General features: G+C 55.1%; 1 protein-coding gene across 2 annotated transcripts in view; it reads left to right on the top strand.

The window, feature by feature from the left end:
- The first annotated feature begins 9,780 nt into the window (after positions 1–9,780).
- PARVB (parvin beta) overlaps positions 9,781–16,667 on the top strand; it is a 97,761-nt gene continuing 90,874 nt past the window's right edge. The window contains exon 1 of one of the 2 annotated variants that reach the window (XM_072741074.1): positions 9,781–9,976. In XM_072741074.1, coding sequence (XP_072597175.1) covers positions 9,862–9,976 — 115 coding nt within the window. In that variant the 5' untranslated portion in view covers positions 9,781–9,861. Of the gene's footprint in view, positions 9,977–13,209; positions 14,098–16,667 lie in introns of those variants that run through there. The other variant, XM_072741073.1, reaches the window with a different exon arrangement.

Below are 16,667 nucleotides of genomic sequence, written 5' to 3'. Positions count from 1 at the left end.
CTCTGTGCTGTGCTCATGGCAGGATGGAAGCTTGGGTGCTGGGGGCCCTCTCACACGGCCGGTACTGCACCGCACACGTCCACGTGGCTGAGAATGCGGGGTGCCCCTAGTGGGCAGCTTCCCTCGTGGGCCCATGGGGACGCCTCGGTAGAAGGGCCTCGCCGCTCGGGATGTGATGCGGGCAGCGCCTGGGTTAGGAATGCAGAGTCTCGGGCCCTCCTGCCCCAGGACCTGCACTTTTTTTTTTTTTAAAGATTTTATTTATTTGTCCATGAGAGACCCAGAGAGAGGCCGAGACACAGGCAGAGGGAGAAGCAGGCTCCTTGCAGGGAGCCCGACATGGGACTTGATCCCGGGACCCCAGGATCACGCCCTGGGCCGAAGGCAGGCACTAAGCCGCTGAGCCACCTGGGTGCCCCGTGGGCCTGCACTTTCAAAACATCCCGGTGACCTGCGTGTGCCCCGCGGACCCGCCGACCTGTGCCGGCAGGTTTGCCCCAGCAGTGCTCTGCTCTGAGACTGGACGCTGACTCCCCGCGCAGGCCCTGGGGGACCTCCGAACAGGGCTGGTGACAGCGAAGCTTTGTTCCTGCTATTTCCGCACCACCCCGTCCCCTCCTGCGTCCCTTGTCCCTGAACCTGTCACTGGGGCTGAGAGGACGAGGAGGAGCCTTACATGATTTGATTCAATCAGTAAAAGCTTTTCTGTGTGGGTGCAAACGTCCCTGTCACCCCAAAGGGCCGAACCCGCTGTCATCGATCATATGCCTTTCATTCACTCATTTATTCACCCATTCATTCATTCATTCACTCATTCTTTCATTCACTCATTTGTTCACTTAACTACTCATTCCTTCACTTATTCATTCATTCATTCAGCAAGCCTTCAGCTCCGGATGTGTGCAAGGCTCCCATGGGCTCCAAAGGCAGAGATGATGATGCCTGTTCAGGGGGTGACGGGGAGCCCAGACGAGTCTGAGGGAAGAAGGCCCCGCATGATGATGGGTGAGCTGTGGTGCCCCAGGAGAGTAGCAGGCGACTTCACCTGAGGGAGGGCCGGCCTCCCCTCTGCCACCACCACTGCCATCGCCACCGCCACTGCAGGCCTGACTTCTGTGGCCTCCCCGACCTCTGTCCTTCTCGGGGGGTCTGCTCATGAGCCTGTTTTCTCCGTCAAGGGCCAGCCCTCCCGTGAACCCTTTGCCGTCTTCAAGGGACTGTGACTCCCTGTTTTTCCTTCTTCATCAGCTCTATTTATCTGGCTGACTTTCCTGTCCCCTCCCTCCATAGGAAAGGCTTCCTCTTCTCGCCCCACACCCCAAGGCCCTACTTAACAGTTTCTCAAATTACCTTCAGTTTCCGACTTGATTTCCTTTGGGTCTTAGGCACAGGATTTACCAAAAAAAGAAAAAAAAAAAGAAAAAAAAAGAAAATGTGATAAAATATACATAAGACACAACTTACAACTGCAACCATTTCCAGGTGTTCAGTTCAGCGGCATGAAGTCCATCCAAGTGCTGTGTACCTGTCACCACCAGCCGTCCCCGGGACTCTCCATCCTGCAAACCCAAGACTCGGTCCCCATGAAACTCTCAGTTCCCGTCCCGCAGCCCCTGGTGGCCACCATTCTCTTGGTCGCTGTGATGCGACTCCTCTAGGGACCCCACCTGGGTTGAATCACACAGGCTTCGTCCTTTCGTGTCAGGCCCCTTTCATGGAGCATGATGTCCCTGGGGTTCATCCGTGTCGTGGCATGTGTCAATCTCACGTATACACGCCTGGGTCAGCCACGCTGTGTCTGTCCGTTCATCTGTCCATGGACAGTTGGGTTGTTTCCACCTTCAGAGACCGGCTTCTGGGACGCCTCAGCTATTCACTGAGTATCTACTATGTGCGCGATGCTTCTAGAACAAAGACTCTCATTTTGCGCTGTTCTTTTCGATGACACAAAAGCTGTAACTTTCACTCATCAAAAAATGTTTGCATGAGACAGACCCTATAACGTGGGGCGGCCCGGGACACCACCCCTGAGGGCAAGGGGCTCCGCTCTGCTGCCAATTGGGCGCTTCTGGGAAAAATATTAAGCTCCATATTTTAATAGTTCTTTTTTTTGAGATTTTATTTATTTGAGACAGAGAGAGTATGGGAGCACATGAAAAGGGGGAATGGGCAGAGGGAGAGGGAGAAGCAGACTCCCCACTGAGCAGGGAGCCCGATGCAGGGCTTGATCCCAGGACCCCAAGATCATGACCTGAGCTGAAGATGGACGCTCAACCAGCTGAACCACCCAGGAGCCCCATTTTATTTATTTTTATTTTTTTAAGGTTATTTATTTATTGTCAGAGAGAAAGAGATAGAGCATGAGCGGGGGAGGGGCAGGCAGAGGGAGAAGCAGACACTCCTGCTGAGCGAGGAGCCTGGTGTGGGGCAGATCCCAGGACCCGGATCATGACCTGAGCCCAAGGCCGATGCCTAACCTACTGGGCCCCCTAGGCGCCCCCCCCAGGCACCCCATTTTAACAGTTCTTTATACTAAACATTTAAATAGCACTAATGGTTGAATAGTCTTTTCAAGCCTTGTGTTTTACCGATTTCCCTAAATTTGAAATTTTGACAGTCTCAAGATAATTTGCCACACGGAGTGGAGCTCCACGATTCAACATGCTCCTGATTCAAGAGCATAATTTGCTCACAGCTGCTCAGCCTCTGATCACGATCAGCAATGAACCGCAGTAGGTGTGGCAGGTGGATAATCCAGGAACACACTTGACCCTACGAGCTGAGAGCGGGAACGAATCACTGGTAAATGGCACTGTTTTGAGCTGATGCTCATGTACCGAATACCCACTTTCTCAATCAAGACGTATTCTAATTAGCCCTCAAATCAGTTCTCTTTGCCCTACATAAACATCAATTTGTTGTTTTTTTTTTTTTTTTTTTTGTACTGACAGATAGAAGGCAAAGTTCCCATCAGTTCTTTCCCCCCCGCCCGCTGACAATATTTGGAGACTTCCATGCAGGTTTATATACACGTAAAATGCGCGTGTGTCTACACACATATCTGTAAAATGTACACACAGATATATGTGGGATTTACAAGTTGCTGATTTAATTCCCTTGCCATTAGAATGTAAGCTCCACCAGGCAGGGCTTTGTGTCGTCTGTAGTGTGTTGCAAGGCCTGGAATTATGCTTTTCCACTTAACGCCATACCACGGACGGCGCGCGTGCACCAGGAGCACAGCTCCACCCTGTTCATAAAATGTTGAGTGTGGGGGCGCCTGGGTGGCTCAGTTGGTGAAGCATTTACCTTCGGCTTAGGTCATGATCCCAGGGTCCTGGGATCGAGCCCCACATTGTCATCGGGCTCCCTGCTCCACTGGGGAGCCTGCTTCTCCCTCTGCGCCTCCCCTAGCTCGTGTTCTCTCTCTATCAAATAAATAAATAAAATCCTTAAAAAAAAAATGTTGAGTGCAGCTAGACTCAGCTATGATTTACGTAATCACGGATGCACATTTAGGTGGTTCCTGTTTTCCAAAAAGACAAGCCATGTTGCAATATACTTCTACCTTATATAATAGTACAGATTGTTTTATAGAATGAGATACATAAGAAGTGGGATTGTTACCAACCCACTCTCAGAAATGCTGTGTCAATGATGCATTTCTAACACCAGGAAGGATTTTGTGTACTTCCTCAGAGTTCAGAACAACAGGATCTGAATCCTGCTCAGCTTCTAAACACCAATTTTTAGCAGTCCCATCATCATGACCAGTGCCAGGGCTTCCTGGCAAAGACGTGCAGTAAAGCGAAATTCAGTTTTGGCACAGTCTGCTCCCAAATCTGGCCCGATGCCTGTTTTTTGTATGGCCTGTGAGCTAAGAATGGGTTTACATTTTAAATGTTTTGAAAAAAAGATCAAAAGAAGACTGTTTCGTGATAGGCTAAAATGACGTGAGATGTAAACTTCTGGGTGCATAAATAAAGTTTTATTGGAACACAGCCACACTCATCTGCTGATGTATTGTCTGCAGCTGCAGCAGCGAACCTGAGGAGCTGTGACAGACTGTATGGCCTGCAGAGTTGAACATATCCACTGACTGGGCCCTTGCAGACCCCTACCCTACACCATCGCTCACTGCCCCAAAGTGCCCCACCCTTCATCGTCTTCCCGGCCACTCTCGTTCCCTCACTGCTCCCCAGTTAGGTGCGAGGAGGAAAGCTACGCTTTTTATTTTATTTTTAATATTTTATTTATTTATTCAGGAGAGACAGAGAGACAGAGAGAGAGAGAGGCAGAGACACAAGCAGAGGGAGAAACAGGCTCCATGCAGGGAGCCTGATATGGGACTCGATCTTGGGACTCCAGGATCACACCCTGGGCTGAAGGCAGGCGCTAAACCACTGAGCCACCCAGGGATCTCAGCAAAGCTTTTTATTGTGCAGGCAGGTGATATATATATATATATATATAGCAAATTAATAATGAAAGAAATTCAGACTATGTTGTGAATGTCTAACAGACCTGGCCTCTGTTCTCCCAGCCATCTAAAAGGAACTGGCATTTTTCAAAGAACTTGCTCTCTAAAAGCTTGGGGGAACGTCTGAGGGCTAATCTTTTATAGAAAGCTTTACCAATTCCCCTCCACAGAAGGAATCAATAATTTGGTGCCAACCTCTCACCCGTTCCTCATCCATAAAACGTTTTCAGGAACAAAGTGCAGATGTGGCTTAATTTGCCTACTATGCAAACTGACAACTCAGAGGAGTTGCTAATAGATGGAAATCCAACTTCCGTGGTCTCGAAGTTTGCTGATGGTTCCAAAATCACTGAGTAAGAGGCTGCTGATCACGGTCATCAGTGATTCATGTTTCGCTCACGTGTGGGACGGGAGAAAGCGCTACCACCACAGTGTTTAAATTCCAGGCAAGTGTGGTCATCCTTTCACGCTCCTAGCGTTTACTGTGAAAATCACACGTCACTCTCTTGCCAGATCGTTCCACGAGCAAACTAATGAAACAGCACCGTCCGCAAGGCGACTTTAGACATGATGATCACAGCCCGTTTGAACATGCCGCCCCAGGGCGTGGAGAGATCGCACCCAAAACATAACCTGGGGGGAAATAGGACACTTTCTCCATTGCTGAATTAATTTTTTCTCTCCCCTCTTGACACGCTTCTGACTCTCCAGCCACTGGTGGGAGGTTGGAAAATAAGCAACTCAAGAAAACATTTCACAGGCTCCATACACCCTCCTCCTCCTCCTCCTCCTAGGATGAGTTCCCTTTCTTCTCCCAAAGCGCTAACGGCTGTTTTTCGTTTTTTGAAAGACATCATTTCTTTTTAGTCACATGACAGGGAGATTGGAGAAAGTGCCCAGCTTTAAAACCCTCTTTAAGTGCTCGCAGAGCCGCGGGGCCCTAAGAGGTTTGTTGATAAGGAAGAGAACCCCAAAGCAGGCAAGGTAAAAAGAATTCAAGTTATCCTGCCTGGAGGTGACGTTTGTTTACTTTCTTTTCCCCAAGACTTTATGGAGGTAGAATGGATATACGGGGAAATTTGCAAATACTCGGCAGACAGATGTACACCTGTGTGACTACCCCTCAGGGCAACACATGGAACACTCGCATTGCCCGGCGCTGCCCGGTGCCCAGATCCAGGCAAGACTCTCTCCTGCCACGGGAACCTCCCACCTGTTCTTTTTTTTTTTTTTTAAAATCTTATTTATTTATTCATGATAGACATAGAGAGAGAGAGAGAGAGAGAGAGAGAGAGAGAGGGAGAGAGAGGCAGAGACACAGGCAGAGGGAGAAACAGGCTCCATCCAGGGAGCCCGACGCAGGACCCGATCCCAGGACCCCAGGATCACGCCCTGGGCTAAAGGCAGGCGCTAAACCACTGAGCCACCCAGGGATCCCCACTGAACCTCAAATATGTGCACACCTCCAGTGTGTGCCCTTGCCTCTCAACGTGACGTTTTTGAGATTCCCTGCACTCACTCCGTCATTCTTTTTGTTTGCTCAGTAGTATTTCATTGTATGAATACACCAATGGGCGTACCCATTCTCCTACCTCGTTATTTTTAAGGCTTTTTGTTCGGCTTGCCTCAGCCGAAGTGTTACGACAAATTACACCTGTGTGCCTTGCTCAGTGCGCCTGTCCGCTACCGGGAAGGACAGCAAGAATGACAGGAAGGCTTGTAATCGGGGGTGACCCAGAGCGCGCAGCGTGGGGCCCAGTCCCCGGCCAGGGCTACGGGGTGCACCCATGAAATGTTTGCTCCTTGTCCTTCATTAAGCTTATAAGGAGCTGCCCCCTCTTTGGAAGCCACACTTCAAACACAAAATCAAATGGTTTGCTTTTATAGGGGCAGCTGCATGTAATCTGATTTTCATGATTATTCTCCAAATGTAAAGTGTACACAGAGCAGTGGCGTGGGCTACCTACGTGTGTCACATGCCAAGGAGTAGAAGTTGGAGTTGATGAGGACAGGAGCTAAAGCCACATTTCTGCTTCTTGTTAAATTCTCTTTTTAATTAAGAACCAACACTTTCCAGCCTTCAAGGAAATATTGATGTTGCCACTCTGTAAAGTGATTTAGAAAGTTGTTTTGGTTAGACAACCCCGGAGGGAACGCCGTATAAAATCCCCAGGAGCCAGGCCAAGAAAGGAGCAGAGTTTTGGGTTTTTTTGGGGGGGAGCGGGGGGTCGTATTGTTGTCCCTCCTTCATCTAGCCCTGAAAAAAATACAAATTAATCCATAGCCTAGTATTTGATTGCTATCTGTGGCACGCACGAGATAAGCCATTGCAACTAACACACCAATTTAAAATAATCTTCAAAGCCACATTTAATAAGAGATCATTCCATTCTCCAGCCCAAAATACGCAAGGGAAATAGTGTGTGTGAATGCACACATCGTCTTTCTGCAGAAAAAGGTCTTTCTGAGAAGTTGGTGTTTCGTATGGATTTCTTGGTAATAAATACCATACCTGCATTTAAAATATGATTGTTTCTTTTTTTAATATTTTATTTATTTATTCATGACAGACATAGAGGTGGAGACATAGGCAGAGGGAGAAGCAGGCTCGCTGTGGGGAGCCCGAAGTGGGGCTCGATCCCAGGACCCTGGGATCACATCCTGAGCTGAAGGCAGACACTCCACCACTGAGCCACCGGGGCGTCCCTATGATTATGTTTCTATATGAATGATTTCCACTGAACTCTAGGAACCCTATCATGTAAGGCCCAGCAGAGTTCCTCTTACAGCTAGGAGTTGCTTGGTTGTAGTGAGTAGTCCTGCTTGAAGCAGGTGGGCAATGTCAGGCTCAGGTGTCTTCTAGAGAAATCCATTCACGGTGTAATGACATTTTTCTTTTTTTCAAGATTTTATTTATTTATTCATGAAAGACACAGAGAGAGAGAGAGGTGGGGGGGCAGAGACACAGGCAGACGGAGAAGCAGGCTCCATGCAAGGAGCCCGACATGGGACTCGGTCCCAGGTCTCCAGGATCACACACTGGGCTGAAGGCGGTGCTAAACCGCTGAGCCACCCAGGCTGCCCTGTAATGACATTTTTCAAAGTAGGATTCCACCTGTCTCTGCAGTGTTCAAATGAGCAGTTAACAAGTGAAAATGGTAAATTCTGTGCATTTGCTGGGAAGCTGGCCCACTGATGCAATATTCAAGCACTTGGTTATCTACTTGGGGGGGGGGCACAGGACTGTACCCTCTGCTGCCAGTTCTCGTGGTCCGAGAAGCACAACCATGCTCCGTTGCCCTTCCTACAGCTACCTTTCTGCTCCCCTGGGGCCTGTGGCTGTGCTGAGAGCAGCGGGAGGCTGGGGGGTGGTGGTGTCTGTGGGCCTCCCGAGGCGCTGTGTGGCACCCCATGTATGCACTTCTCTAGCGTAAACCATCCATTCTGTGCATCGGCTTCTCAAAGGGGCCAGAGACTCTGCCCTAGAGGACAGCTCCCTCCAGCATCCAGACGGCAGGCACTGTCTAGCCCTGACTGTGCCATGACACCATGGGGATGTCAATAACCGAGTTCACAACTTTCTGTGTTTTCCCCAGCCTGGTCAGAGGCACCCCCAATCGGGCCTTCCGAAGCCTCAGAGACCTCTGGCCTTATACTGTCCCTGACTTTGGCATCCAATTATTTTCCAAACATTGGCATCTGCAGCCCTGCAAGCTCATTCTTGTCTGTCCCTTCTCTCTGCCACTGCCTTGGTCCTTGGAGACCAGGGCTGCCCCATTTCAGGAGTTGCTGAATTAATTGCTCTCTGACCCTGGCTTTTGCTTCCATCCATCCCTTGCATCAATCTGACAGGTCAGGCCTCTGCTCAAACCTGCTCGGTGGCTTGGGGTTCTTTGAACAGGGCACTGATCTTGTTCCCTCCACCCCAAAGGCTCAGTCCACACCAGGCCATGTGCCTTTCCTTCTTGTCACTTCGCACCCTGACCACAGTGGGGGTGGGGTGTCTGTCATTACTTAGCATTCTCTCCCCATGTCCCTCCCCTCTGCCTGCTGAATCTTCTCTGCCTTTACTGAACAGAGGCAGAGGTGACTTTATCTGTGTCCCAGGTCAGATGGCCCTTCCTGGACTAGCCTCCTCTCCCCCAGCTCCCTGGGTCCCTAAGTGCATGACTGTGAGTCCTGTGTCAGTGCAGGTCATGTGCTGTCATGGAGGGCACATCACTGTCCCTGTGGTGTGTGCACTCCCAGAGGGAGGATAGGGCTTGGCACCCACTGGAGGACACAGACCATTGCTGAAGGCACTGAAGGAGTTAGACTGTGTGGTGGGCACTGAGTAGCCACAAAGGCGGATGGAAAAACAGCCTAGAGCCACACTTGTGACTCAGAGTCTCCTCCCTTCCTAGGGGACCCCCCGGGGCAGCCCTGTCTCAGCCTGATTCCACCCCTTAGCCCTGGTCCCCCAGAAAACAGGGGGGACCTTACCTTAACTCTCCTGATCACTAGTCTGGGCTCCTTCCACTTATGTCTCTGGGAATCTGTTCACCTCCCTCCTAGGTCACCTTGGTCCTGGAAGTGGTGTCCAGGCTCCTGCCTTACTCTTCCATCTACTGTCCTGCTGTCAGCCACAGTCAACCTGGTGGAGCCAAGTCATTTTTGTTTTTTTTTAGATTTTGTTTATTCATGTATGAAAGAGAGAGGGAGAAGCAGGCTCCCTGTGGAGACCCGGATGTAAGACTCGCTCCCAGGACCCCCGGATCACGCCCTGAGCTGAAGGCAGGTGGCTCAACGGCTGAGCCACCCAGGGGCCCCTGGTGGAGCCAAATCTGATCACATCATCCTAACTCCAAGCACTTCCAAGGCCTGCCCTGCCCTCGTCTCCCTCGGCCCTGTCCCCTGGTCCCCCTCTTCCCCCTGCCTGAATCCAGGCCAGCCCCGTTGCCTGGGCCTTCACATCACCTCTTGGGGAACTTCCCGAGCTCCCCTAGGAGCCGGTAAGGTGTTCTGCTCGGCCCACGGTGGCTCCCTAAGGGCGGGGACCGTCCACACGGGGCTCCCCCAGCCCCGGGCCTGGCTCTGGGTAGACGCTCAACAGGTGAACCGACTCCTCGAGCGGATAGTGGCCGCGCAGGGGGCCGGGGTGGGGGGGACCCCGCGGCACTGGGAGCCCAGCGCCTTCACTTCCCGGGGCGCGGGCCGCGGGCTGGAAGGGGCAGCGCCGACCTCGGGCGGCGGGCGCTGCGGGGCGGGGGCGGGGCGGGGCGGGGCGGGGCGGGGCGGGGGCGGCGCCGGGGCCCCTCCGGGCGGGCGGCGAGGGCGGCGAGGGCGGCGAGGGCGGCTCCCACTCGCGCTGCGCCGGCCGGGTCCCCGCGCGGCCCCCGCTCATGTCCTCCGCGCCCCCGCGCTCGCCCGCCCCGCGGCCCCGCAGGATGAAGAAGGACGAGTCGTTCCTGGGCAAGCTCGGCGGCACGCTGGCGAGGAAGAAGAAGGCCAAGGAGGGTGAGCGCGCCCCGCCCCGCCCCGGCCCCGGCCCCGCGCGCCCCGCCGCCCCGCCCTGGCCCCGGCCCCGCGCGCCCCGCCGCCCCGCCTCCCCGCCCGCCCCGCCTCCCCCGGCCCGCGGCCCCGACTCAGCCGGGCCTCTCGGGGCGGCTCCCCGGCCCCCCCGCCCCCCACGACCTCCCGGCCCGGGGCTCCGGCCTCCCCCCCCCGCCCCCCCACGACCTCCGGGCCCGCGCGCCCCGCCCCCCCCGCCCGGGCCCCCACGACCTCCGGGCCCGGGGCTCCGCCCCCCCCCGCCCCCCACGACCTCCGGGCCCGCGCGCCCCGCCCCCCCCGCCCCCCACGACCTCCGGGCCCGGGGCTCCGCCCCCCCCGCCCCCCACGACCTCCGGGCCCGGGGCTCCGCCCCCCCCCGCCCCCCACGACCTCCGGGCCCGCGCGCTCCGCCCCCCCCCCCCCGCCCCCCACGACCTCCGGGCCCGGGGGCTCCGGCCTCCCCCCCCCCGCCCCCCACGACCTCCGGGCCCGCGCGCTCCGCCCCCCCCCCCCGCCCCCCACGACCTCCGGGCCCGGGGGCTCCGGCCTCCCCCCCCGCCCCCCACGACCTCCGGGCCCGGGGCTCCGCCCCCCCCGCCCCCCACGACCTCCGGGCCCGCGCGCTCCGCCCCCCCCCGCCCCCCACGACCTCCGGGCCCGCGGAGCGCGCCGCCGTGACCTTGGGGAGCGCCCTTGACCCTCGCTCTTCCTCCTCCCGGGACCTTTAAAGCCCGGCCGGGGAGATCCTCGGCCCCGCGCCCCCTGCCCGGCGGTTTGCAGATGGGCGCTGGCGCGGAGGGCGGACTTGGGTTGCGAGTCGTGGGGGGGGGGGGACCGTCCGGCCGAGCAGGGCCCGCGCCCAGGCCTGCGGGAGCCGCGAGCCCCGAGCGCCCTTCCAGGGCAGCACCGGCCGCAGGCGCGCGGCTTGGCCCGGCCCCGGGGCGCTCCACGCCGAGCTGAGCCGCGACTGGTCCCGGAGCGCGGGGCGCGGGCTGGGGGGGCGGCGTCCCCCGGAGCCGCGAGTGTGCAGGCCGCAAGGCGGGGTCGGGGGGTGCGGGGTGCGGCCCCCAAGGGCCCCAGAGCCCCCCTCCCCCTTTGGTGCTTAGGAAAATAATTCTAAAAACTACCTGCCTCCGCTTACATTTTAAAGTTTTGTAGAGTGGCCAGGGCTGTTAACTCCCGCCGGCCTGTGCGGGCGCGCTGCAGGGCCCAGGTTCCTGAATTTTCCCTTTGTTCTGGCCGGAGATTGCTCCCCTGGGGCAGATCCCCGTGGGTCTGGGTGAGTTGAGCTCTGGAGAAAAGAGGAGCGGAAGAGGCCGCAGAGGTCAGGCAGGAGGGGGAGAGGGCCCTGGGGCTGGCCTCAGGCCCATCTCAGATCCCCAGGAAAGGAAGGACAGGGGACGGCTGTGTAGACTGATTATCCCCCAGAAGGTCTCCTGGTGTCTCCCCAAGTGTGCATACCCGCAGGGACACTGGACCCCCCTTCGTTTCTCCCTGGGACCTGTGCATGTCTAGGGAAGTGTGTAACAGTTTTACCCCTCGGGGTCATGCGTACCCCCACACATTCCCCTTAGAGGTTTTTATGTGTGTGTTGGGGGGGGGGGTTGCACCCTTGCATTTCCCATCAGGGATGCTTTTACCAGATTACTTTATTTAGTCCCCTCCCGGTAGGGCCTCGTCACCCTTTAGGGGCTTCCAAATATCCCCAAACAAATGGGCCGTTCCTCTATCGAGCCTTATGATTTAAGGGCCCAAACTGGCTTGCATTTGTCTCTTACCAAGTTGTACCCCCTAAACGGAGATGATAAATGATGTCATGCTTCTGTGTCATCCCTGCTGCGTTGGTGATGTGTGTCCTCACCTGTAGTGATGTCGCCCTTTGCCAGAAGACATTTCAGGTCCTCTTCATGACTTGGGACGGTTACAGGCATAAATGATACTTCCCTCTCGCAATTTGTTCAGCCTCGGAAGAAGAGGTAGCCAGGACTCTTGCTTTCGAGGAACGGGGAGTCCACTGTGATGGTTAAACAGACCAGAAGCACTATGATTCCGTGCGCTCAAAGAACACGTGCAAGTGCAGGCCGATGGAGAAGCGCACAGAGCAGGTCATGCTTGGGTTGAGATCAGAAGGGACCAGGGAAAGAAATCTGCCACAGAATAGCAAGTAAGGGGAATGTTCTGGACTGTTAGGGCTTTTTATGGAGGACATTTACGCCCATGGAATATGAAGAACACACGCCTGAAGTAACAGACTGGTCCCAAAGTGAAATGCTTCCTGCCTTTGCTTTTAGGAGCTAGTGTGTGTCTAGTAAATCAAGGGCCAGTCTGGTCTGATGTCGGTGCACCAAGAGTCCCAGTCCAGGGCATCCTGTGGTGAATAGCGTGGACAGGAAAACAGCAGCAGTGCTGTTGGTGATTTTGCGTGTGAGTTAGCTTGCTCCCCTGCCTTGGTTCTCACAGTTCAAGTGCCTGGCACACGTGGGTACAAACAAAAGTACAAACAAAAGGCTGAAAACCCTGTTTGGGCTCAGACGCAGGAATCAAGGGGGCACAAAGCTGGGCTTGGAAGGGCTTAGTGGCTTCCCACTGGTCTTCTGGGAAGTGGGTTGCAGAGATGCAGAGGCTGGATAATGAGATGCTGAATAATTGAGAGTTGTCAGTACTCCAGCAGGCCTGTGGCCTTGACGGCTTGCTCTCCTGATCTCTGTGCTGTTCCTGCAGCTTGTGAGCTGGGGCGGGGCTGGCCCAGACTTTGGGCCCCAGTGGGAAGGCACTCATTTGCCTACCATGGAACCCTCAGGAAGAGGGTGGGTGCTCCGAGATGGTTAGGCACTGCCAGGTGCAGGGGTTTCATTTTCTGGTTTGTTAGAAGTCCGCGGTGAGTTCAGGAGTGTGGGTGGTGGGGAGGCCCCTTTAAGGGAGGGTGTGAAGATTCCAGGAGGTTAGGGGTTCTGGGAGCCTGCAGGCACTGGACTCTGCTCCCCCCGCCACCCCGGACCCTTAATCGGCGGAGCTCGTGGTTGGGACACGGCATGGAGGAACTTGGGGTGACAGTCCTGTCATCTTCAGGCGAGATCATTTTAGGAAATGTGTGGCCCCTGGGGGTTGGAGGAAGAGATGCAGGAAGTTCCCCGGGGATGAATTCAGGGCGTGATTAAGGCTGATGTTCTCTGGGAGGGAACCACTTTGTGTCACATGGTGGCCCGGTTTAGGAAACAGAACTATGAGTAACTGTGGACATCGGAAAGTGTGGGAAGAACGCTTGAAAAACCCCACAGCTCCCCGTGCAAGGCCCGGAGACTTTCAGGAGCAGCTTTATTAAAAGCTGGCTTGGTTGCACTGGAGCTGGGCAGAGCGGGCGTGGAGGGCAGAGTCCCCTCGCCAGGTCCCCCAGGTCCCCCAGGTCCCCCCTCAGGACCACAGATGGAAGCCTCAGAGGTGCAGTGGGCCGGGGGCCACCCCAGGGGCCGCAGCTGCCATGCGAGGTCCCGAGAGGTGTGCAGCCGGCTCTGGGGAGCCAGGGTGGCCCTGGATGGAAGGGGCCCCGTGGAGGGTCCCCTCCCGAACCCCGTCCTGCTCTGAGGACCTGCCCTCATCCAGAGCCGAATCTGGAGGCTTTTTGTCCCTTCTTCTTTCTGAGCAAAGAAAGCACGTAGGAAGTTCCTCTTCTGTGTGTGTGTGTGTGTGTGTGTACGTGTGTTTTCGTAAATGTACTTTGTTAGAGCCGTCTTAGGTTCCCTTCCCTGCCCCCTTAACGACACGCAGCATCTTTTCATGTGCTTATGTGCCATCTGTACGTCCCCTTTGGTGAGGTGTCTGTTCAGATCTTTGGCTCATCTTGAATCAAGTTGTTTGATTTCTTAGTGTTGGATTTTAAGAAATCTGTGTACTTTAGATGCAGATCCTTTCTCAGATGAGCCTTCTGTGGGGTCCCTTGTCCCAGTCGGTGGCTCGTCCTCTGCTTCTCTCCTGGAGCATCTCCCAAGTGTCGGCGTCAGAAGCACTGATCAATGAGCAAGATAGCAATGGAGCCTGCCCTGGGGATCGAAATCTCAAGGGATCACGAGGTGGCTGCGAGCTTGAAGGTTGAGAGTATTACGTTTCTTTTCTTTCAATAACTTGCAGGAGAGGATCTCTACACGACCTTTGTTAACCTCGGTGATCCCCTCGGCTTTTGCGGAGCCATCAGCTGTGTTGATGCTGCGTAGACCCCAGCACAGCCCACGTAAACGCTGCTCTGTAATAGTAGTCCCTAATGTAATAATACCTGGACCGAGATGCTCTGTAATTTAGCCCTGCGAGGTAGGAATTTTTACCTAACTGCAAGGTCTATGCAGGGTGGAATTTCCCCCTCATTTTCAAGTTGAGAAAACACAGCCTTACCCAGTAGCCACCTCATGGGTTTAAACCAGTGGTTCTCACCTGGTTGGGTGTATGAATGGCTGGTGGTTGTGCCCCCAGGGGACATGGCGGTGTCTGGGGACATGTTGTGTGGTCACGACTGGAGGTAAGGGTGCTCCTGGCATCTGGTGGGTTCGGGGCCAGGAATGCTGTGAGCATCCCCCAACACAGCTTGTGTTGTCACAACACACAACAGTGAATTATTGGCCCCAGGTGTCCCATAAGAGTGCCCAGGGGGACGCTTCCTGGGGTGTCTCAAGAACTTCAAGTAGCCTGAAGTGGTGACGAAGCTACTCCAGGCCCTCAGCCCCAGGAGTCCAGAAGTGCCCAGAGCCCCACTGTGAACCTCCCTGGCCTGGGGCTCAGCATCTGGGGCTCTCTGTTCAGTTTCTTAAAGGGGAGAATCCGGGATCACACGCTGGGTCCTGGGGACCAGTCATAGCCTCTGGGGGAGCGGGGTCCTGCCGGGGGGCAGATTGCCAGAATGGGGAGATGTGTGAGAGCTGCTACCTAGAAGAAATGAATTTTCAAATTTCCTGAAAGCTCAGAGGGATGCAGCCGGGTTCTCCCCAGAAGCGGGAGGTGAAGGCTGTTCCTCCCTCCCGGGACCGCAGAATGAGGAGGTGCCCCTGACTTCAGGCCTAAGGTCACAGGTAAAGGAGTCTTTTCCTGTGCTCACCTGGCCAGCAGGGAGCTGTCGGTGGGCACTGTGGCCCCGGGCCTGTCCTCGGAGCTGGCGACCGTGACCTGTGCGAGACACACAACCTGGACATGGTTCTGGGTTCCGGCCGGAGGAAGTGGTCCCCTGGTTGCACCTAAAGGAGAGCTGGGGATTTGCCAGAGGAGGGTGTTCAGTACGGGGCTTCCCGCCAGGGGCCCTGGAGGAGACCCCAGCGAGTTCCTTTTGGGGAAGCGCAGGCAGTTCACGGTGGCTGGGCTGTGGTGTGGCGTGCCAGTCATGCCATGACCGTTGTTACTTGAGAAGGTCTGGAGGCCTCTGTGGGTGCAGTGGGTGGGCGGGCATCCAGGTGCAGGTGCAGGCGCAGGCTGGCTTCCCCTAGGCAGTCAGTGGGTCCAGAAGAAGCTAGATTCCCAGCTGCATTCCGGGGACCACGAGGCAGGAGCAGCTACAGGAGTAATGGCCCTCCCCTCTAAGAATGAAGACATTCTGCATGAGAACAGATTAGATGAGGCCTGCCTTCCCTGCCCAGGCCCCAGCTCCCACGAGTGCAGGCAGACGTGCAGGGCTGCTGCACCGGGATAAGTGGTAGTTTGCAGCTGGTTCGTTCAGGACATTTTGCAAACTTTGAAGTGACTTCTATGTGCTGTTTTTTTTGTTTTGTTTTTTTAAGATTTAATTTATTTATTCTTGAGAGACACAGAGACAGAGAGAGGCAGAGACACAAGTAGAGGGAGAAGCAGGCTCCCTGCGGGGAGCCCGATGCGGGACTCCATCCCAGGACCCCGGGATCACACCCTGAGCGGAAGGCAGACACTCCACCACTGAGCCACCCAAGTGCCCTGTACATACTGTTTTATAGCAGATCTCAACAGCCCTCCGATTTACCTTTTAAAAATAAAACTGGAATAGTGTCTTTGTGGCAGCATACAGGAAAAGGATCTGTCCTGAGTTTGGTCTCTTTGGCCGGGAAAGTAGGACTCTTGGAGTTCTTTGCATTTCCGGGTGCACACGTGATCACTTTGGTGCTCTATAGGATCCTTAGAACATTAAGTGCAGATCATGTTTGAAGTCAGCTGGCCTCTTAACCTCGAGAAGGGAAAGAGTGGCTGGTAAGACCATGGAAGGACATAAGTGGGTGAGGACCAGGGCCACATACAGTGTGGGTTCTAGAATGGTCTCTTATAAGAGAAGCCAGTGGAGGTCCTGTTGGGATCCATCAGGCCTGTGAGGTTCTCTGCAGAACCTGCCATGGTGGAGACAGGCAGTTCCACATCCCTTTCTCCAGACCCAAATGCCTCTTCTTTGAGGTGCTTCTGTCAGTGGGAGCAGCTGGTGGTCGGGGAGTAAATGCGCTGTCAGGTCAGCTGTGTCTCCGCTCCGCTCCTGGATTGCAACGTCTCTGGGGAGGTGGGGTTGGAAATCACTGGAAACCACTGTTCTGTTTTTCCTTTCTCTGGCCAAGAGGAAGCGACTTTCAGGGGAGCTTTTGGTGTGGCTTTGTGAAGTTTCCTTTGATTATTATCCTGATCACAATCTTCAAATCCAGCATTTCTCCTTGTTCCACTGTTGCTG

Source organism: Vulpes vulpes, chromosome 16 (genome assembly GCF_048418805.1).
Source record: "Vulpes vulpes isolate BD-2025 chromosome 16, VulVul3, whole genome shotgun sequence".
Lineage (NCBI taxonomy): Eukaryota > Metazoa > Chordata > Mammalia > Carnivora > Canidae > Vulpes > Vulpes vulpes.
This window is presented reverse-complemented; position numbering and strand designations above follow the sequence as displayed.